Source organism: Ammospiza nelsoni, chromosome 3, assembly GCF_027579445.1.
Source record: "Ammospiza nelsoni isolate bAmmNel1 chromosome 3, bAmmNel1.pri, whole genome shotgun sequence".
In the NCBI taxonomy this organism is placed as follows: domain Eukaryota; kingdom Metazoa; phylum Chordata; class Aves; order Passeriformes; family Passerellidae; genus Ammospiza; species Ammospiza nelsoni.
This window is the reverse complement of record NC_080635.1, coordinates 1,307,106-1,329,299: the sequence shown is the minus strand read 5'-3', so window position 1 is coordinate 1,329,299 and position 22,194 is coordinate 1,307,106. Positions and strand designations below refer to the sequence as shown.

General features: G+C 44.7%; 1 protein-coding gene across 4 annotated transcripts in view; it reads left to right on the top strand.

The window, feature by feature from the left end:
* PLCB1 (phospholipase C beta 1) overlaps nucleotides 1-22,194 on the top strand; it is a 288,021-nt gene that overhangs the window by 168,488 nt on the left and 97,339 nt on the right. For all 4 annotated transcript variants that reach the window (XM_059467224.1, XM_059467223.1, XM_059467225.1 and 1 more), the window contains exons 5-9: nucleotides 926-1,005; nucleotides 4,048-4,101; nucleotides 4,625-4,700; nucleotides 10,324-10,424; nucleotides 11,552-11,718. In XM_059467224.1, coding sequence (XP_059323207.1) covers nucleotides 926-1,005; nucleotides 4,048-4,101; nucleotides 4,625-4,700; nucleotides 10,324-10,424; nucleotides 11,552-11,718 — 478 coding nt within the window. The remainder of the gene's footprint in view (nucleotides 1-925; nucleotides 1,006-4,047; nucleotides 4,102-4,624; nucleotides 4,701-10,323; nucleotides 10,425-11,551; nucleotides 11,719-22,194) is intronic.

The following is a 22,194-nucleotide window of genomic DNA, read 5'->3' as shown; positions in this document are numbered from 1 at the left end:
AATCCTCCTTTTTTTTAATATATATTTTTATCTCATGAAAAAGAAAGGCTAAGGAGAAGGGAATATTTCCCAAAGAGGGTGGCAGTGGGAATTTTGGATTTGGACTGTTAGGAAAGGAAACATAACTTTGTCTGAAAGCTTTGTCAACTAAAACAAAAAGCAGTCGCATTGTTTGCAAAGGCACTGCTTGTTTTCTTCCCTTTCTTTCAGTGAGGTGAAATGAAGCCAATCCAAAACCACAGTTGTGATGAAAAAGATTTGCAATTAAAGGTTGCGAATAAGCATCAGGTTAGAAAGGAAAAACACACTGAAGCTGGCAATGAAGAGCTGTGGGAGAGACCTGAGAGGGAGGAGAGCAGCACAAACTCTGAGTCTAAAATTCAGTTTATAATCATGGTCAGCCCTGCTGGGAACAGGAAAGGTCAGGGAGGCAGGAAAAGGACTGGAGCAATGTGGAGCAGCCTGTCTAGGGGAAGGTGTCCCTTGGATCTGGATCCTCTTGGACATCCCTTCAACCCAAGCCATTCCATGATTCCGTAGCATTTCTTCCCTGGAAAAATATTTAGTGGGGGATAGGACCACTGTGTGAGGATGTGCAATCAGGGAGAAAGAGTTCTTTGGAGTTGCATCTTCCTTGCACATCAGAGTAATTGAAATGTACTCCTGTGTATTTCTGCTGCTTGGGGAGTTTATAAGCTTCTTTCTTATCTTGGATAGAGTCAGGACTTCGATTTGTAACAGTCTTCATTTTTTCTCTAGCATGAGAAAAACAGGTCTCACAGATGAGGAGGGAAGATGTAATTGGAAAAATCAAGTTCAGGCTTTAATTAGGCCCTTTTATTCAAAGCATAATTTCCAAAAACGTGTTGCATTGTGTCACTAAACATCTAAACTGAGCCTCATTTATTCACTTTTTCCTTCACAGGAATGGTCAGATGAAGTGTTCAGTCTGGCAACAAATCTCTTGGCCCAGAACATGTCGAGGGACGCGTTCCTGGAGAAGGCGTAAGTGGCCCTGATGTCACCCTGGGAGCTGGGTGTCACCCTGAGGGAGCTGGGTGTCCTGTTTCTGGAGAGGGCCCTGGTTGTGTCACCCTGGGAGCTGGATGTCCTGTTTCTGGAGAAGGCCCTGGTTGTGTCACCCTGGGAGCTGGGTGTCCTGTTTCTGGAGAGGGCCCTGGTTGTGTCACCCTGGGAGCTGGGTATCCTGTTTCTGGAGAAGGCCCTGGTTGTGTCACCCTGGGAGCTGGGTGTCCTGTTTCTGGAGAAGGCCCTGGTTGTGTCACCCTGGGAGCTGGATGTCCTGTTTCTGGAGAGGGCCCTGGTTGTGTCACCCTGGGAGCTGGGTGTCCTGTTTCTGGAGAGGGCCCTGGTTGTGTCACCCTGAGGGAGCTGGGTGTCCTGTTTCTGGAGAAGGCCCTGGTTGTGTCACCCTGGGAGCTGGGTGTCCTGTTTCTGGAGAGGGCCCTGGTTGTGTCACCCTGGGAGCTGGGTGTCCTGTTTCTGGAGAGGGCCCTGGTTGTGTCACCCTGAGGGAGCTGGGTGTCCTGTTTCTGGAGAGGGCCCTGGTTGTGTCACCCTGGGAGCTGGGTGTCCTGTTTCTGGAGAAGGCCCTGGGGAGCTGGGTGTCCTGTTTCTGGAGAGGGCCCTGCCTGTCACCCTGAGGGAGCTGCTCCTCCCTCTGCAGCATCTTCCTCCAGCCTCTTACTCACCTTGGCATCCATTGTTTCTGCTCTGGTGCCGTGTCGCTTCTGTAAACACAGCTCCTGGTCCCTGTGGCTCTAAGAAGCCTGTTATCCACAAGTCATCTAAGCAAAATCCTTTCTAGGGTTCTCCTGGCAAACTATGAAATCATTGCAGAAAAAGTAAGAGTTGCATGTTCCCTGCCCCTTGTACAGTTGAAGCTTCAGCTCTAGGCTGAAAGTCTCCATTTAAAAAGAAAGAATATTCTGGACTGACTTGTTTCTGGTTTGTTTTCCTATTTGTCTTTTATTGATAACAAAACAAAAAAGAAAAATGCCAGAAGTCCCTTTTCCTCAGTCCCATCTCTCTGATTTCCATGTGATCCAGAGAGAATTCCTTCCTCTGCATTGCCTGGCAGAGTGGGCAGATTCTGGGTTGCTTTCCTTGAAGCAGAAAAGCTGTTTGTGAGAAGGTTTGGGTAAAAGGGAAGAGATGAAGCAACTGACAATTGTCAACCTGACAATTCTCAATTCAGCAGTTCTCAGCTGATGAGAGGCAGTTTAGTGGAAATCAGAGCTTTGAGAAGAGCATGGCAAAGCCTGCCAGAAAGTGCTGGTGTTGAACTGGGATACTCACTGGCCTTTTGGGCTTCTAAAAGAGGGGCTGCACCTCCCCAGCCTGTGAGTTAGCTGCTTAAAGTCAGCTTATTGCCTCCCCCAAACACCTTTCCCTGCTCACAGGCAGGGCTAAACTTACCTTCCTAAAATCTTCTTCCCTCCAAAATTAACTTTCCCTTTTCCTGCACTTTGTGAGGTTTCTTCCATGAGCTGCCCTCAGAGTCAGAATGTTCCAGAGTGCTGAATTTAATCCCACAGAGCCACAGGTGCCTGCTGTGGGAGGGAGGAGGGATGTGCATCTGTGGGTGTGTGTTTCCTCCCCATGCAGGAATTCTTGAGGCAGCTCTGAAGGGTGGGTGTTGTTGGAAACACAGCATTGTGTCTGACAAGGGTGTGTTGGGGCAGCAGGGATGTTTTAGGCAAACAAAATCCCAGATGGATGGGAACATTTCACATTTCCTGTTGGCCCTGCCTGCTGGGAGTGTGCCCACCTGAGCTGGGACTTCCTTCAGCTGCACAGGCTGGAGAAGGGCTTGGAGGGGGATTTGTTGTACAATTTCCTGCCCCTGAAATGCCCAGGTGCCCAGTGGGCTCTGCTGGCAGCTCTGCAGTGGGGAGGGTTGGGCTGTGCCTAATGGGCCCTTTCCTACCCAAACCAGGGGAGAAATGTCTCATCACACGCTACAGCAGAGCTCCTTGGCTGGAGCTGTTCCTTGGCAGCTTTTCAAGCCATATTAATTAAAGATGAAGTCACTGGACACACTGTGTGGATTCAGTGGCAGGCAAGCATGGCATTCCTGTGTTTTTTCCCACTAATTAATAAATCACTTGGAAACCGTAAGGTTTCCCAGCTCCTCTGCACAGATGCCAAATCAGCCACTTAAGAAATGTATGACTTTGAAGATTAAATTATTTCCCCATTATAATTGGTGTACTAAGCAAAGGGTTGGTTGGAGTCCTATCAGAACCCTTTCGTTGAAAGAGAAAACCAGATTGCATTAGAGCAGAATGAAGGGGTTTTCTCTATGACATTTAGTTCCTTGGAGCACTGGGAGTGCAATAATAAACAGCTTTTGGACATCTTCTTCCTTGGTTATAGAGGAAAACACTCAATGTCACCAAAATGTAGTCAAATTTTGAAAAACTAGAAGGCAAAATAAAAGAAACTTTTGGGTTTTTTTAAATAACTGTTGTGATTTTTTTTGTTTTAATCTCCCTCAGTCCTGGAGGTTGTGCTTGGTGACAGAGTAGCACGAAAGGCTTCAGTTTCCAGAAGATGAAACTGTGGGCAGTCAAGGATTTGTAGAAATGTTCCTATCCCAGTCATCCTAGTTTCAGCGTGCACTGTGCTTTTGAAGTGGTTGCTAATGGCATTTTCTGTTGGGAAGAAAAGGAAAGTTTATTAGAACCTTGCAGTTCCTTCTTCTCTTGGCAGACCAGTGGGTGAAGTGAAAAAGCTGAGTTTTCTAACAAAAAAAAAAAAAAAAGAAAAAAAGTCCTCTAAAATATTTAAGTGTTGCCACACTTTTCACCAGATGATGTTGCTGTAAAACTCATTTACAGTTCTCTCAGGACAGACAGTAGAAGGTTTGTGGTCAATAATGATATCCCAACATGTTTTCCTCCTGGGAGAAGGAGTTGAGTGGGACTTGCCACATGATCAGAGCACTAGCCCAGAGCGAAGAAGGTGATGGAGAGCTCCTTGAAAATGCTGTAAAAATAAAGCAGGGTGCTTTTCTCTCCACAGCTATACAAAGCTCAAGCTGCAGGTGACTCCAGAGGGGCGCATTCCTCTGAAGAAGTAAGTGCTGTTCCCCTTCCTTGCCACGTGCTCTCTGCTGGCTTTGGGCTGTGAAGATGTGTTTGGGATGAGCTGGGGACCCCTGTGCCTAGAAGAATAATTTTACCCTCTCTTTATAACAGTGATGATGGGGTGTCTCTGCTCAAATGCCCTTGGGACACAGGCGTTCTGCCTCTCTGCCCTGGTTCTTTCCACTTGTGAAAATTAAAAATGAAAAAAAAATAAAAGAAGCAGCATAATTTCTTTATATCAGGGATATGTGTAAATAAGCAGATTGAAATTGCATGGCACTGGGGGAATGAGGAGACCAGTGATGGCTGAAATAAATGCCTGCTGTGATAGGGGCTGGTGTGGGGTAGGGTTAAACCTGTGCACTGTCAAACTCCCCTCTGTACTGAGCAGCCAGCAAATGGAAACAAATGGCTAAAGATGCAAAAGGCTGCTGGGAGATACTCAGTCCTTGAGCCACAAGGGCCATCAAGGCAGGTGTTTACAGCAAACCCTGTGTTTGTGCTCCTTGCAGCATTTACCGCCTGTTCTCCTCGGACAGAAAGCGCGTGGAGACGGCGCTGGAGGCCTGCAACCTGCCCTCCTCCAGGGTAAGCACCGAGCAAGCTCTTGTGGGGGACATGGAACAGGAAAGCCTTATCAGTATGATTGCCTGGCAAAAGGTTTTGAGAATATGGAAACTATAAGGGAGATTGAAATGAAAGCAAGCTTTGAGATACCTCAAACAATGAAGAAAACAATGGTGTGGCCGGCTGAAGGTGATCCCCTTTTGATGGAGCAGCACCCTCTGCTTGCAGGCAGCTTCAAGGGTCAGAGCAGGCCCTGCCAGCTTGGCAGAAGGGCCCCAAAGAGGAGTTTTTAAAGTTTAAAATGTAACACAATGTGGTAATGTAATGATTCTTACAGGCTGTATGTAAATGCTATAAAATTTGTATATTGTACTAGATTAGTTAGTAAAAATTAGTGTAGGGGGACACAGTATGGGTAAATGAAAGTGTATAGAGTGCAATCTTACCCCCTAAAGAGTTGCAGCTGAACCAATTACTAAAGATTAGGAGCAGGCCTGATGTTAACAGGCCACACCTGTAGCCAATAAGAGCAGTGGTGTAAAAGAGTGGATTGGTGGGAGCTGGAGTCAGATGGCTGCTGCAAGGACCAGGAAGAGTCAGTGCTTAGAGGAGCTGCCTACGAGAAACATCGAGGAGGTACAAAACTCTGGTGATACGGAATCCTTGTGCTATAATGATAATAGAACTGCTGTGCTATATAAGACAACAAATTAGACTATTCAACCCAGAAGATTTATTGTATTGTAATGAGAACCTCGCTCTCTTACCCCTTTTGCTCTCTTACCCTCTCATCCCCTTTCCCCCTCTCTTCTCTCAGCCTGCTCTGAGCTGTGGCTGGCAGCTCCCAGCAGGGCCCTGCACCCAGGCCCTTTGCAGTAAACCACAAGTTCCTGACCTGGCCTTCGAGATCTCTCATCTCCATCCATCCTGACCATCCTACCCCCCGTCACTCCTACAAGCTTGGCTGGGCTTGGCTGCTGTGTCCTCTGCTCTGTGCTGCCTTTGCTCTGGGCGGCTCCTCAGCAGCAGCTCTGGCTTCCCACCCCGAGGTTCCTGAGAGCCCTCTGAGTGCCTTTGGGTTGGAGTTGTTTGGGATCAGGGGCACTGGAAGAAGCCTGAAAGGATTCAAAGGAAGGGCAGAGTTTGTGTGAGCTGTCCTGGAGGAATCCTGTGAGGCCATTTGAAGGATAAGTGACCTTTGCACAATTTCAGTGTTAGCCTGAGGTGTGATCTGTGGCTGCAGATAAGTGACAGGCTAAGCCTCCCTGCCCTATCCAAAAGATGCATGAAGGAAATGTGCTGTGGGAGCTGCTAACACTGCAGGCATGCCGCCATTGCATCCTGCTCATCCAGGAGCTCTCCTCAACCCAGAGCATTTCCAGGATGGCACCTGGCCCTTAAGAAGCCTTTTTCAGATGGCATGACTTCCAGTTAACTCTGGAGTCACAGATTGGGTGAGGGTGGGAGCAACCACAGTGGGACATGTGCTCCCACCTCCCTGCTCAAGCTGGGTTTTAATCCCAGGACAGGTTCCTGCAGGATAATTCCTTCCTTCAGGGATCCAAGAGGTGGGGCACAACCCTTCTGTAGCAGACACAGCCTGCATCTCCTGATCCCCTGACTCATACAAAGCTCTGTGCTGAGAGGTTTCCTTGACATCTGCTCCCCCACTGGTTTAACAGAGCCCCTTCCTGCAGCTCCAGAACAGAGGAGCAGAATCTTTCCCAGCCAACCCTCAAACACCCCTTCAGTGAGACCTTCCTTCGTAGGTTTAAATAAAATTCCAAGGAATGTCAGCAAAGTAGGCATAAAATACTGTAATAATCTTATCTGAAGTAATATTGTGAGGTTAGAAATGTGGAGAGAAAGGTTTTAAAGATGAGTTTCCATTTAATTGATAGCAAACAAGACAAAGTGTGCAAAAAAAATCTCTGAGGCGCTGCTTTCTGAATCAGCTGATTTATTCCTTCCGTTTACTACGTGTCTCTGAAAGGAAAATTTAAATACCATTTGGGTCTTTGAAAGAAACTGCAGCCTTTTCTGCTATTTATCTAAGTAGAGCCAGTTTTACATACACACTGCTGGATGCTTGTTGCTGGGATACCATCTTGAAAGTGATTCAGAGTATGAAGTAGATCCTTTCTTTGGCTGGGACAAAAGGGAAATGCGCTGCATGCACCAAAGAGAACTGTGGTGATCATCTTTGGAAAATACTGTGGAAGGGCAAAACTGAATCTCATGGAGGTAAGGGAATGGAAGAGAAGCAGAACTTCAACCACATCTCCTTTCCTTTGTGTTCCTGTTTATTTGAGCAAGTGAAATTCTTAGCTCCAGCTTTTCTGCCCTATTACTGCAGGACACATGGTGTTGCCATAAAACCTTGGGAGAGCAGTGGACTCCAGCAGCACGCAAGACATGAATATCAGGGAGCTTGCTCAGCCAAATTATTCAGAGAATTCATGAAAATCTCTCATGGATGTTAGCAGTTCAGGCTCTGCACTTTCATATTCATGCCTCGTGGATTTTCTCCCTGAGCTTGCCCACCTCTCATTGCTCTGGGAGGATATGGAGCTCATTGGCCATGAGCTTCACACCATGTGTGCTGCAGCTCTTGGAACTTGGGAGTGGATCTTGAAGCCTGGGATATTCCCTCATGTGCCTCTCACAGTGACAGGGGACAGTGTCCCTGTGTGGATTTTCTGTGACAGGACAGGTACCCCATCCATCAGCCCCGCTCCCCAGGGAAAAAACCTGCAGGCTCTGCACTTAGTGCAAGAGAGCAAGAGTTCTCCTTGCCCAGGTAATTGTTTTCCTCCTGAGGAGTAGCGCCAGAGAGGACCCTCAGAGTTGCTGAGATAAATCCTTTATTTTGTCTTTAAGGACCTTAATAGAGGTGGATTCTCTGCAGTGCTGAGCAGCAGGGCATGATCACAGTGGGATGAGCCATGGGCCTCAAGTCAAGCACTTTTCAAAACATGACTTTAATTATTTCTCTCTTTCTGGGGCACAACTGGCCTGTGTGGAGTCTTGGAGGATCAAACCCTGATTTTTGGAACAGTCATCATCCAGCAGATCTAAAAGCAGAAAGATTAAATAAACATTTAAACAAAGTTTTAAAATACCCCAATGAATTTCTGACTGCCATCTGATTCCCCTGTGTTGGTTTTGTTTAAAACTTGGCTATCTTTTGGAAATAAGGTTGCTTTTTGTTATTGTTGGATGTTTTTTGTTTGTTTTGGTTGAAGGTGCCTTAAATAGAATTTGGAGAGCTTTATTTTAGCTGGCCTTTTGGCTGTGAAAAGTGGTTTTTGCCTTCTAGTTAATGTCAGGGTTCACAATGAAGCACCAGCGAGCTTGAGTGTTAAAATAAAATAACCAGCTCTTGAGTCCAGTCTGTGCAAATAATCTGAATTAGCTCTCATGCTGCCAAATACGTAACAGACTGGATACAGATGTTTCAAAAGCAGGCAGGTTAGCAGGCAAATTCTAAATCAGCAGGGCTTGAAATTAGTAGAGAATCTAATCAAGGAATAAAATGGAATGCCAGCGTTGAGCCAGGCTGGAAAGGAGGGATGCTCTCATGTGGTGCAGTGGGTTTGTGCTCTGTTCCTTGGTGTCACAGAGAGATGAGCCCATAAGGTGTGTGGGTGGTTCCTCTGGAACGGGGACGGCTCAGACCAGCCTGAGTCAGGGGGCAGTGTATTTCCATCCCTGGGGGCACACAGGCTTTTGGAAGCCAAATGTGGCTGTGGGAGGTGTGCCTGAGGTGGCTTCAGTCTCCCATCTAGATATCTGTGGTTTGTACCCACTGATGATGGTACTGCTAGGAAACACCTATTAAAAAGCTCTGTACACTTGTGCCTGAGGGCTCATGTTGGTTGTTCTCTTTGCAGTGGGTGTTTGGAGACACAGGGAGGCAAAGTGATGTCTGCTAACTGGGTCTGAGGTTCTGGATCTCAGGCTGTTGGAAGAAATAAACTTTTGTTCAGCTGAGCACCTTCAAATCCCTTGTAAAGAAAAAAAATAGTGGCTTGCTGTAGCTGTAGCTCTGTGGTGGTCAGAGAATCATTGATAAGGCCTGGCTGAGGAGCAGCACCCTGCTGGACAGGGGTTATGAGCAGGGGAGGGCAGGCTGGCAGATCGAACAGGAGAATTCCCAAGCTTTGGGAATCCCAGCCTCAAGGCAAGCACAGGTGTTGGCACCAGCTCACCCTGCAGCCACGCCAGCCTGCCAGAAAAGGAGGGTTAAGGGTCTGGTGGGGTCACCCAGAATGTGGGAGCCTGGGGATGGTTGTCCAGGCAGAGCGGAGGACAGCCCAGACTGGTCAGTCTGGGATAGATTGACTCCTATGGACAGAAACAGGATAAAGCCCTCTCAAGGCTGTGTGGATTTCAGATGAAAGGACACAAAGTGATGCCTGTGGCATTGTTTACTTCTTGTAACCTGAGGCAGGAAGAGCACAGCAAAGTTTCCTTGGGTCCAACAAAGGCTTGAGCCGTGCTGCAGGTTCGCCTGGCAGCGCTGCTGAACAGGCACAGGAACACAGGCACTGCTTGCCCCAGCCAGCCTTGCCAAGCAAGCAGCTCTGTGCCCAAATTACCATCCTCTTCCTCTAGTTCATCCCTTTTTGGAGCGTGGAGAGCCATCCTGTGGGCCATGGTGCTCCCAGCGACCACATGCCATAGCCTTGGATGAAGGACTCTTATACTCGGTACAGTAAACGCCTCCAGTAATTTGGTTTTTTCAGAGAAAAATGTAGTGAGGGTGATGAAATTGTCATCTAGAAGTTGGACTAAATTTAAATCACTCTAAAATTAAATCACTCTAAATTGTAGAAGATGTAAGGGGAAAAAAAAAGCTGGCATGTGTTCTGCAGGTGAGCATTTTTATCAATTTCTCTAAAAGAAGTCTGATTGCCCAGTGTGTCACACTGAGTGTTCAGGACAAAGATAAAGATGGATGGCAGAGCTGTGCTGCTTGAGTGCTGCCCAGAACTGTGGCATCCTGAACGTGCACGTGCAGGCAGGATCCCTGCTGCTGCCAGGGAACAAGTGTAGCAGCAGTGACACAGTGACCCACATTGCTCCCCAGCTGTGTGACAGCTCTGGCAGGATGAGTGACATCCTCACCCCTGTGATGCTGCTGCTCTGCTCACTGACAGCCACGGGCTCAGCTCTGCTGGGGTGAGCTCAGAGACTCAGCAGGGCTGGTACACCCATTTCTGCTCGGGGGCAGGTAGGGACTTGTGCCTTCCTCCTCCTTCCCAGGTGCTCAGAGGATGACATACCTGGGCCTCGTGGAAGCTGAAAAATAAAAAATAATAAATAAAAAAATACAGATATATAATAAATAAAATAAATATATTGTATTATAAATAATATAACAAATAATATTATATAAAATAAACAATATTATACATAATATAATAACTAAAATTAAAATACAGATATATTTGTGTGTATTTTTTAAAGCTGTACTCTTTAAGCTGCTCTGGCATTCAGGGGAGCTTACACCCCTGCAGAACCTGGGCTCCTCTGGGTTGCAGGACGGAAATCAAAAGCAGCCAACACTGAGTGCTCAGTGTGCACAGAGCATATGACAGTGCTGTATGTCTCTCTCACTGTTTGTTTCCCCATTTCACAGAACGATTCCATCCCTCAAGATGACTTCACGCCAGAGGTGTACAGAGTGTTCCTGAACAACCTCTGCCCTCGCCCTGAGATCGACCACATCTTCTCTGAGTTGTAAGGAAGCACTCTCACTGCTTTATTTATTTATTTTCCCCATTCACTGATTTCCTGGGCTGGCCACGGCAAAGTGGGTTATTTACACTACAGCAGCATGCAGGGCTGGCCAGTGACAGATTCAAATGTCAAGCAGGGCTGTTATTTAATCTTGGATCAAGGGCTCCTTCTCTCCCAGGCTTTTACCTCCACTTCTGATGGCTTGAGTTTTAAAGGAATTTGTTCCTAGAGGAGAACTGCCAAGTCTTGTTTTTCTGCATTGATCAGGACACTTTAGGTTTCCGAGAAAGTAAAGAAAGAAGAGTAATAAGCAATAACAGCACAAAATAGGCATGAGAATATGTATAATCACCCCCAAAAGCTTAATTAGGACTGGGAAAAAAAATGCAGCAACTTTTAGGATTTGTGTATGATGGATTCACACCGTGAAATTAAATTAGCAGCCAGCTACAACTGATTTGATCCATTCAGTTCTGAGCTCTGTAAGTGCTGGTGCTCTACCCCTGCAGTAATCTGTGTGCCTCACTTTGAGCACAGCCTGGTCAGTGGAGGCAGGACAGCAAGCCTGGGTTTCTGTCAGGGCACAGCTTGTGCCAAACTCTGCTCTCCTCACTGCCTCCCCAAGCAGGCAGCTTTTTGCTTGCCTTGCAGAGCACCTCGAAGCTTTTAGAAGGTTTATAAAAAAGGTACCCACACAAATCACCAGAATAATGCAATCAGGGCTGCTATTATTCAGCAGTAACCCAAATAGCTGGGCCAGGAGTGCCAGCAGAGTGGTTGTGGCAAGCTGGGGATTGAATCCCACGGCTGTTTTCTCTTTTGCTTTGTTAAATAGCTCCATTCCAAGAATTCGGAGGAATGAAAGGCTTTTAGCATTGCTCCAAGTCTTCCCATTGATGCCAGTAATGCTGAACATTTTCAGAGATGTTCCTCCTAGATGTGTGATGGAGAAACTTTGGCAAAATAAATCAAAATAAATAATCACTGTGCAGAGACACAGTGGAGTGATGTTTCTGTTATGTGATAGTTTTGTATGAATCTTGTTTCAGTTTCCTTGGGAAGTTTCAGACCCAGAACCAGACTTCAAGGAAATGTTTTAACGTGACTTTGCTTTAATTTCTCTGCAGTGGTGCCAAGAGCAAGCCCTACCTTACTGTGGATCAGATGATGGACTTCATCAATTTGAAGCAGCGGGATCCACGATTGAACGAGATCCTTTACCCACCTCTCAAACAAGAGCAAGTTCAAGTGCTGATTGAGAAGTATGAACCCAACAGCAACCTGGCCAAGAAAGGTCAGTGCATTTCACGCTCCTGCTGCACTCAGACACAGTCACTCAGCTCTCCTACATGCTAGAGCAAAGTCTGCTTCCAAATCCAGCTGCTGTCCCAGCTGTCTGCTTTGGGATCTCACAGGCCAGTGAGACATCCTGTGGTGCATTTTAAAATAAAATGTGTTTGACTGGTGTCAGTGAGCAGGGATGGGGCTGCTTTCCCTGCTTGCTTTGCAGGGTGTGGGATTGACAGGAGAGTTCCTCTGGGATGTGACCCTCAGCAGAAGCCTGACTGTCACAGTGCCTGTTTACCAGCATCTAAAATGTAAAGCTGAAAGAAAAAAATCAGGGACAATGGAACTCAGTGTGTGATAAATCTATAATTTAATAATACCATTAAGTCTAGCCCTCTGCTTTTGGATAAAGTGGTGTACAATGCAAGATATGAGATCAACTCAGTGTATTTCATGCTATAATCACAGAAAATTCCCTTTTGAACATCTCAAGTGTTGTCAGGACTTAGCTGGGCACTTAGCCAAAACCAGTGAAAGAGCTCCTGCACAAATCTCTGCAGATTTTTGCTACCACCACAAATCTTAAAATAGCACTCAGTTTGTGTCTGCATCCTGTTTTATTCCAATGCACATATCCTGATGCTTAGTGCAGCTTTTGATGTGTTTACACATTAGAAATTTTAGAGCCATGGGAATATCCTGAAAAACAGATCTAATATGAAAATAAGATGGTTTGGTCCAGAGATTATGAATCAAAAAAGTCAAAAAAGACCCAAGAATCTGGAGGTTAACTGAAGGCACTCCCATCTGGAAGCTTTCTCACCTTTGCATATTGCTGGAGGAAACTGATGTCATCATGAATGTTGTCTCTCAAACACTTCTAATTTTTTCCTCCTAAGGCTTCTTATTTTTCTAGCCCAATCCAAGTGAGTGTTTCCAGTTTTTTTGTGGCGGGTTAAGTCCTGCTTCTTGGCCATATTTATGCAAACTGTCTCTTGACGTCAGCAGGAGCAGTTCCTTGAGGAAATGGAACCCCTTGTGACCTCCTTTCTCATCTGTGCAAATATTAGAGCTGTGCTCCGTGCTTACCTTACAGGAAAGTCTGTTACCTGAAAGATCATCCTTGCTACCCAAATATTAGCACTCCACATCGGCCAAATAAAGGATTTATTAGAAGGGAGGTGTGTGGTGTGCCAGTCACACCTCTGCCTGGCAATAAGGAGAAAACGTGAAACAGAGCCCAGGGAGAAGGGGCTGTGGTGGTGTTTGCCCCCAGCCTCCAGTGGGGCTCGTTCACCCTGTTTACCTTGGGGCACACAGGTTTTTGTGGGATTTGTTCACTCTGTTTACCCTGGTGCTGCTCCATGGATGTCTCTTGTCCTGGGTGTTATCTATGTTGTTTTAAAAATCAGTTCTCTCTGAAAATGCTGACTTGAGCAAGAGAAAGATCACAGAGTTAATTCTTTTAGTGGGATTGTTGTGGGGTTTTTTCCCTTTTCAGGCTTGTGCACTGGGTCCAGCTGGCACAGCCTGGTATCCACCTCTGTGCTGAAGAACCACCTCCTTGTCTGGCAGCTGAGCTGCAGAACTGGCAGCAGCTCCAGTGTAAATCCCAAAATGACAGGAACTGGCTAATCAGGGATGACATGGGGACACAATATTTTCTGTGCATCTGCTCCGAGTTGGGAATGCAACTCACTGTATATTAAATCAAGTGTAGGTGTGCACTCATTTCTGCACTCATGGAATAATTGTCAAAAAACGCTTCGTGTCTATAAAATGTCACCAAAATGTAAGCACAGATTTAGAGCAGTGATTTAACCTTTTAATGTGGTGTTCTGGAAAAGGGATGATCCCCCAGGCTTCCTGCTGCCAGAGTTGTTGAAGTGAAGTTTCCAGACAGTTTTTGGCCAGAAACATGAACACAGGTGCCCAGACAACCTCCAACAGTGTGATGCACATGCTTGTTAGCAAATAAAATGTCATGCATTGAAAAGGTCTTTTCAATAAAATCAGGGATTTTTTTCCTTAAAAATGTAAATCCAAATTTATGAAGTGGAAGCCATGTGCACAGCTGACTCCTTGCTCCCTGTTTGGCTAGTGCTAGCCCTTCACTCCTCTGATGATTGTTCTTCCTAATTCCCCGTCCCAGCTCATTGGCTGTGCACATCCACTGTACCACAATATTCTCTTCTAATGATTCTCTCACAGCTAATTACATGGATTTCTGGCGAGTTGTTGTGCACTACTCAAATGCTTTTGGGATCTCATCATTCCCCTGGTCCCCATTGTGGCCTTTTGTTGCTGCTCACCTGCACTGTTCTGAGCACAGTAAGCAAGAGCTGTCCAAAATGTTTTACACTTTTGCAACTCCTCAGGTACCTGGTAAAATCTTTTGCTGGTGAAGTTCCTGAGGTTACAGAGGTCTGAGTAAAGCTCCTGCAGTCAATTTTAGGTGCATTTATTGCTGGGACACAGAGGAGCTTTTGCAGAATCAGCAGAGAGGTGGGCTTGACATCTGCATAGGTCAGGAGTCTGCGGTGGTGTTTTATTGTGGGCCAGGTGAGCTGATGTGATTATTGCTTTGTGTCGTGCTGGGAAGGAGAGGAATTCCCTGCCGAGCTGTTCCCTTGTCAGGCGGGAGCAGGAGGAGCCCCTGGTGGTGCTGAGCAGTCTGTCCCTGTGTGCTGGGAGGCTGGAGGAGAATTTACCATATCTGTGTGCTTCCCATTCCACAGAAACGTGTGGCTCCTCCTTACCTAACAAGCCACAGCCCCCGGCTCACTTCCACACCTGCACCCAGCCCCAGGCTGGGAATGAAAGCAGGGAGAGCACAAACCCAAGGGCTGCCAGGGAAAGGAGTGTAAAAAACTAAAGCCATTAATTAAGTGTTTCCACATCATCATTGGAGGGAGCAAGGCAAGGGTTAGGCTATTATCAGCCTTTATTTTTAGAGTGGTTTTTGTGGTGGAAGATTTAAAAATAGAGTGTGAAAGTGCTTTAAGTAATGGCATAAAGATGTTGATTTTTTTTTTCCTTGTAAGGATGCATTTATTTAAATATTATCGCTGCTTCTTTAATTTTAAAGGGCCAACCCTTTAGATCTGCTCTTACATTTCACAGTGTTTCTTTCTCCAGATTTTCTCTGTATCTATTTGCTGTGTGTCAGCTTTGGTTAGACATGCATTTGTAAGGATTGTAGAGGAGCTGGTTGCATGACTCTCTCCATGAATTCCAGCATGAATTCTGTTTTGCAGTGCACATTTATTGGTAGTTGTTGCGCTGAGTTTTTCCTAGGTAATAAAATAAATTAAGCAATCATCATTCAATTAAGTTATATTTAATTTTATACAGCATCTATTGTATGTATTTTTCCCATGGCAGCCTTAACACCAGGCACTATTCACCCCAGCATAAATGTGTTTTTCCTCCTTTAAACTTTTATGCAATTTAAACATTTTCACCCCACTGCATTAAATTCACCTTTTAGTAACTGCTTAAGAATAATTACACCCTGGATTCCTTTGGTGGCAGAAGGGGGTCATTTCCTAGGTAACAGATTTTAATGGCAAAAACAAGCACTGTGCACCCATGGCTCTACTTTTAAGACATGCTTCATAATATTTAAAGCATAAATTCTGATGTATAAATCACTCAGGCAAATGGTTGGTATGAAACACTTGTAGGAAGTGTTACAGAACAGTTGGAATTCTTTGGCCTCCCAACTGGAACATGGAAAGTGAGAATACTTCCCCAAAAGCCCATTAACTTTGGGATTGTCAGTGTTTTCCAGCATTCCACTTGTACAGGGGAAGAGCTCTCTGCCCTGTTTCTGTCTCAAGTATTGACAGAACAATAGATCCCAGGCATGATTTATTACTCTTTGAAATGTTTAAGCCACACCAAAGTTCTAGGGTTAGCCCAGGCTGTCAGCAGCAAGTGCTAAGCTAGGTAGCTTACCAGAAAACCTTTTTTAAAGAATTATTTTATATATATATTATATATATATATATGTGCAACAAGTGTTGTGTGGATAATGTGGCAGCATAAATATGTTAATGGAAACTATTTGTCAAAATGAATTTGCAAAATTTGTTTCTCTAATACACTGGAGGTTGCTTTTTCTAGTTAAGCTGAAAAATTAATTTCAGATCTTGCAGTTGTTTGGAACATTGCATCTCAAGTGAAAAACTAAATGTAAAAACCTTTTAGAACGGAAAGTCCTCGATTATAAGGATTTTTTGCATCTCCACTGGAGAGTATTTTTCTGTATTGTGTTTGACCTGGCCTCAGACTGTCAGAGCCCATAAACAGAAAACTCAAACTGTTTATTCTGTGCTTGTTGCTGCCTCTTTTATGGATCACGGGGAAGTATTCCATTTTAGCAGCAGAATTTATGATTTGAAGATGAATATTAGATAAGGTTTCTTTCTGAAAATATAAAGGAGCCTGGACTCAAGTGCTGATGGAAACAAACGCAGATAAAGTTTGGACAAACATGGCATGGTTTAGGGCACAGCATCCATGGGAGGGAGTTTCCTTCTGCTGGCAGATGCAGTCAGCCACCAATATCCACCAGTGTCCCTCAGTATCCACCAATATCCACCAATATCCTGCATCTGGAAGGATATCAATTCATGCCCTGCCCATAAATTCATGCCCCACCCATAAATCCAGAACTCTGGGGAGGCAGCACGAGGTGGGGAGCTAAGGGACAATGCTGGCACAAGAACACACAGGGATCAAGTGGCCTTGAATAAACTGAGGCTGGAAATGAGGAAAAGTTTCCTGACAATGTGGTCCTGGCACAGAGTAGCAGAGGTAGCAAAGAGGGCAAAAAAAGCAATTGTTGTTAGGAGAGAGCTCAAGTTGTTTGTGGAAGGGATTGTCCACTGCAGTGCCTGCAGCTGCACAATCAAGTTTAAAGGACAGATAAGGAAGGCCCTTTAAATGGACTAAAATCCCTTCTTTTCAGTTTGTTTGCACTGTCTTTGCAGTGCCACCCCTTTATTCTTTCCACTTCTCTTTAATATTAATCTATTTTCAGTTGCAGGAGTTCGTGGAAGTAAAAATGTCACCTGTGATTTTTCTCTTTTGGATTTTTTTCAGTCCTTAGAGCACACTGACACTCATATCTCTTCCCATGATAGTACAGGGCAGTCCTTTTGGCAAGTGCTTTAATAGCTTAGGTGGAGAAGTATCACTTAGCAGAGAAAAATACATCTTTTTAGATGTCTTTTGGTGCAACGTAGCAATTGGAAGTAAGCCAACATTTAACATTATTCCATCTCCCAGGATCACTGTGAGCATTGTACAGAGGATGTTTTTGAGAGGTTTGGCAAGACAGTGACATATTCCAGTGCTGTCCCTCTTTCAAGTCTGTCAGAAATAACTGTAGTATGCTGGGATGAATGGTGTTTTTATCTGTCTGATTTCAATCCTTTCCACTCAGCTGCCTTAGAAACCTGCCATGTTGCAAAGTGCTCATCCCACTGCAGCTAGGGACCGGTGTAAAGGTGCTTTTGTAGTGGTTTTGTGGATTTAATTGGATCTAAACTGACTGTCTTGTGATGTGCTGTAAGGGATGTCCTGTCAGAAACAATCTCTGCTGAGAAGTCAAGAGCAGAGGATGGGTTTGTGGCTGTGAAACCCTGCTTCAGTCTTGAGACTTAGCAGAGATCAGTTGCTTGGGCTTTTCCCCAACTCCTTAACAATTACCGGTTATTTAAGTTTGCCTTCTAACAAGTTTAGCATCTGCCTGCTGAAGCTTTAGGAACTGCTCCAAGACTTGTTTTCCTTGTCAGGAAAGCTCTGCTTACCAGAGTCTCTGAACTGTGACCGTGCATTGTAACAGCAGAGGCTTTGAAAGCTGCTGCAGGCGTTCAAAGGATCAATAGCCATCAAAATAAATGTGTTTCCAAGGTATCAATTGGAAGGAAGAGAAAATGTTGGGTGCTTAGAATCCTCCCTGCTTCAATGTGTGTTTTGCTGTTTTCTAGCACTACTGCAGAAAAAATACCTCCTTTTCATAGGCTGTGTAGCCCCTGTGGGTCAGAGTCCTTCCTTCCTGAGAGGATGAAAAAGGCTGAAAAAGCCTGTGACTTGTAATAAAATGAGTAAATAAATACCACACTCAACACTGCAGTTGGCTTTAAGATCTTGTTAAACCTGGATGGTTCCTGCCTACAGGCACCAGTGAGATTTGGAAACCTGCATTTTCCTCAGGTGCCACTCCACCTTCCTTTCCCTTGGAGATGGCAGTGTCCTTCGGATGCTCCCCAAGTTTTGATTCTGATTTTTAATTCTGATTTAAGTAGATTTGCTGTTTGGCATGGCTCCTGTGGAAGCTTGTAGGAAATATTTCTTCCCTGGAGTGAACTCAGTGTCTTGGGCTGCAGTGCCTCATCTTGATAGTTCAGAAAAGTGGTTTTCCATCTGCAAACATTTTCTTGCCACCCCCAGAAAAGGTAAATGATTGTATCCACTCTTGGTTTTCACTGTGCACTTGTCCAGATGCTAAAGTGGATATGATGGTTCATTGGAATGACAAGCATTCCTGATTTAGGCACCCTGAACTCTGCTGTACTTGAGGAGCCTTGCTGTGCACACAGCTCTGGATCTCAGTGTCCTTGGGCATGTGGTATTTCCCCGTGGGTTAGTGGGCACTGAGCAAGCTCTTCTGTGGAGGCTGCTCACACACACCAGGTTTGCTTTTCCCTGTTCTCCCTCACTGACTTGGCATTCATACTCGTCTGCTTCTCAGGGTGATGGCTTCCAGGGCATCTTCTTCCCTGTTCACCTCTGTATTTTGGATTTTTCTTTGCTCCAGTGATTAGCTGTGCAGCTTGAATTGTTATTTGTGTGTTCTCATTTGATTTGTGTCCCATTCAGTAAGCATTTATCCTGATCCTGTATCAGCATAAACCATATCTATGGGATAATTGATTCAGATCCTGTATCAATATAAACCATATCTATAGGATAATTGATTCAGATCCTGTATCAATATAAACCATATCTATAGGATAATTGATCCTGATCCTGTATCAGCATAAACCATATCTATGGGATAATTGATTCAGATCCTGTATCAATATAAACCATATCTATAGGATAATTGATTCAGATCCTGTATCAATATAAACCATATCTATAGGATAATTGATCCTGATCCTGTATCAGCATAAACCATATCTATAGGATAATTGATTCAGATCCTGTATCAATATAAACCATATCTGTATGATAATTGATTCAGATCCTGTATCAATAGAAATCATATCTATAGGATAATTGATCCTGGTCCTGTATCAGGATAAACCATATCTATAGGATAATTGATTCAGATCCTGTATCAATATAAGCCATATCTATATGATAATTGATTCAGATCCTGTATCAATATAAACCATATCTATATGATAATTGATTCAGATCCTGTATCAATATAAACCATATCTATAGGATAATTGATCCTGGTCCTGTATCAGGATAAACCATATCTATAGGATAATTGATTCGGATCCTGTATCAATATAAACCATATCTATAGGATAATTTACCCTGATCATGTATCAGGATAAACCATATCTAGAGGATAATTTACCCTGATCCTGTATCAGGATGAATCATATCTGTAGGATAATTGATCCTGTATCTGCATAAACCATATCTATAGGATAATTGATCCTGATCCTGTACCATTCTCTGTCTGTGCTCACATCTCCCTGTGTCTCACTGCACAGTACCCATACAAGCCTGGAGAGAGGAATCTTGCTCTGTCCCTTCCTTACTGAGGGAGTTTTCCATTTCTCTTGCAAGAACATGTTCCCCAAGACAGCTTGTTTTGGTTTGTGGCCAGGTAACTCTAATTACAGGAGGTATTTCAATGACTAAAACTAAGGGCAGGATTGGATCCGTTATGTTTTCCTCCAAGTTTAGGGAAAGGAAATGAGATTTGAGCACAACAGGATATTGTCCTGCTTTGATTTTAAAGGATTTAAGCAATGACACAAGCAATAAATCCACTGCAAGACTGTTTCCTAGCACACTTAATTGAAGCAGTGCCAAGCTCTTTCAGACACACATCCCAAGTATTCTAGTGCTCACTCTGGTCTCATTACCTGTTTAATTCCTTTTTCTTAATCACCTTTTGTGATGCAGCTTCCTTTGCAGATGGGTTGCCATTCTCTGCATCTCATCTGTTTCTCAGGGTGATGGATTCCTATCTTCCCTGTTCTCCTCTGTATTTTGGATTTTCCTTTGCTGCAGTGATTAGCTGTGTAGCTTGAATTGTTGTTTGTGTGTTCTCATTTATTTGTGTCCCGTTTACCTGGTTCATGACAGCTTTGCCCTCTTGTTTTGCCAACAGCCACCAGAGAACTGTCTGGTTTTTAAACCCTGTGTTGTTGGTTCTACTTTTTCACATTATTAAGGACTTTATGAAACCAGACCTACCACTGATCAGTGTTCAGCCTCTGGACTTCTTGTGTAGTTCAGCTTTCAAATTCAAAGAAACCCTGATCTTTTAAGCTGACCTCAGTTTATTTCTATCTGAGCTTTTTAGCAGATTAGTTTTTCCAATTAGGAAAAATCTGAGTTTAAAACTTCATTAAATGCTTCACTAATAGCCAGATGCAGTAATTCAGATATATTGCTGTTCCTCTACTTATTAATTTGATAAGGCTGACTAGTGTGAATTTCTGCCCTTAGTGATCATTGAGAGAACTGCTGAAATGGAGGAGCTACTGATGATTTTTGCCCCTGGTGTGTAAATGGTGGCTGCTACTGTGATATTTTGATGTATCTGCAGATCCTGACCTGAGGCTTGACAGTTTTTGCCATGCTCACTGTTTTTTCTAAAACAAAGCAGCACTAAGATAATTGGGGTGAGGTCCTTACCCAGTTGTAGGGTTGGGGTCTTTTCAGTGTGGGCTGAGCTCATTCTGTGTTCTCTCCTTGTGGTGACTTTGCCACCAAGAGCGGCAGAGGGTGCACAGTGCAGTGGGACAGTCCTGTCCTGCCCTGGTTTGCAAAGCTGAATAAGCAGAAACTGCAGTTACCCCTGTGGGGGGATAGAATGTAAGAGAATACAGACAGTGCAGAAGGCAGTCTCACACCTGAGGAGTTGCAGCTGTACCAATCCCCAAAATCAGGAACAGGCCTGCCCTTAGCAGGCCACAGCTGTGCCCAGTAAGAAGAAGAGTGCTACAAAAGAGTGGGTGAGCTGGCTGAGGGGAGGGCTGCAGTGTGGTGGCTGTGCTGTGAGGAAGAAGGAGTCAGTGCTGCAAGGAGATGCCCATGAGACATCACCGAGAAGGTATGGAACTTTGTGATAACTACAACTCCCAACCGATAGAGCAGTAGAAATGTGCCTGGAAAGCCAAGCAGCTTCCAGCACCACTTGGATGCAAACCCTGCAAGTGCCACCAGAGCAGCTCTGGCGCACTGTGTCCCAACAGTGTGGAAATGGAAACATGGAAATTCATCCTGGGAGCTTCTCTGCAGTAGCTCATGTGTGCCCAGTGTCAGGAGACACACCAGGATCTGTGCATCCTGCTCCACACTGTGCATGAAATCTTAATCCCTAATGAGCTGGGAATTGCAGGGCTGTTTGTGAGAGAGAGTTCCCAATGGAACACGATTCACAGATCTCCCACTGGATTATCAAGTGTCTGCTTTGCTTGTTGGATTCTTATCTTCAATTTGAGAGGGCTGCTCAGTTGTGTGGGATTACAGCAAATGTGATTATTGTTACAGACTGCATTGGAATAAACCTGATTTCCCTGTCAGACAAAACACCATTGCAATTCTGTGCTACTGACTGGGAGATACGAGGTGCCAATTAATTGTCTCGCTTCCTTTTTGTTTGTTTTCTTTTTTGCTTTAATAACATCTCTTGGCACAATGGTGCTTTCCAGTTAGATTATAACTGAATGGATAACAGCATGGCTGTAAACAAATGGAAAGCACTATGAAGTTTGCAAATATACAGATAGAAATGTTTAAAATCCATGTGACCTAACCTGCTTACTGTGTACAAGCAAATGCACATTTTGATTGTCATACAGATCATCCACAAACTTTAAGGGACAAGTGAAGGCTGTTGTTAAAGTTGCAAGGATGAAATGCAAAGAAAAGTGCTAACATATGTTGCCTTTTCTGCTGCCTCTGCTGTGCCTCTCTTGTTTTCCATCCCAAGACTTTTCCTGGAGGATTGGAAGGCTCCTGGGAGCAGGCTGGGCTAGAAAATTTTCCTAGAGCCCAGGAAAATTAGAGAGCTGCACATCAAAATAAGGGGATGAAGTTTAGACCCAGCAGCTGTTTGGGAAGTTCTCAGGGTTAGCTGCACTTTTATTAAATCTCCCCCAGGCTACTGCACTGCTGCTGTTTTGGTCTTGGACCTGTGCAGAGGGCACAGAACTGCAGGAGCAGCTTCTTTTGGCAGTTCAAACTGCTTTGAACCCTGATGTCTTTGAGCAGG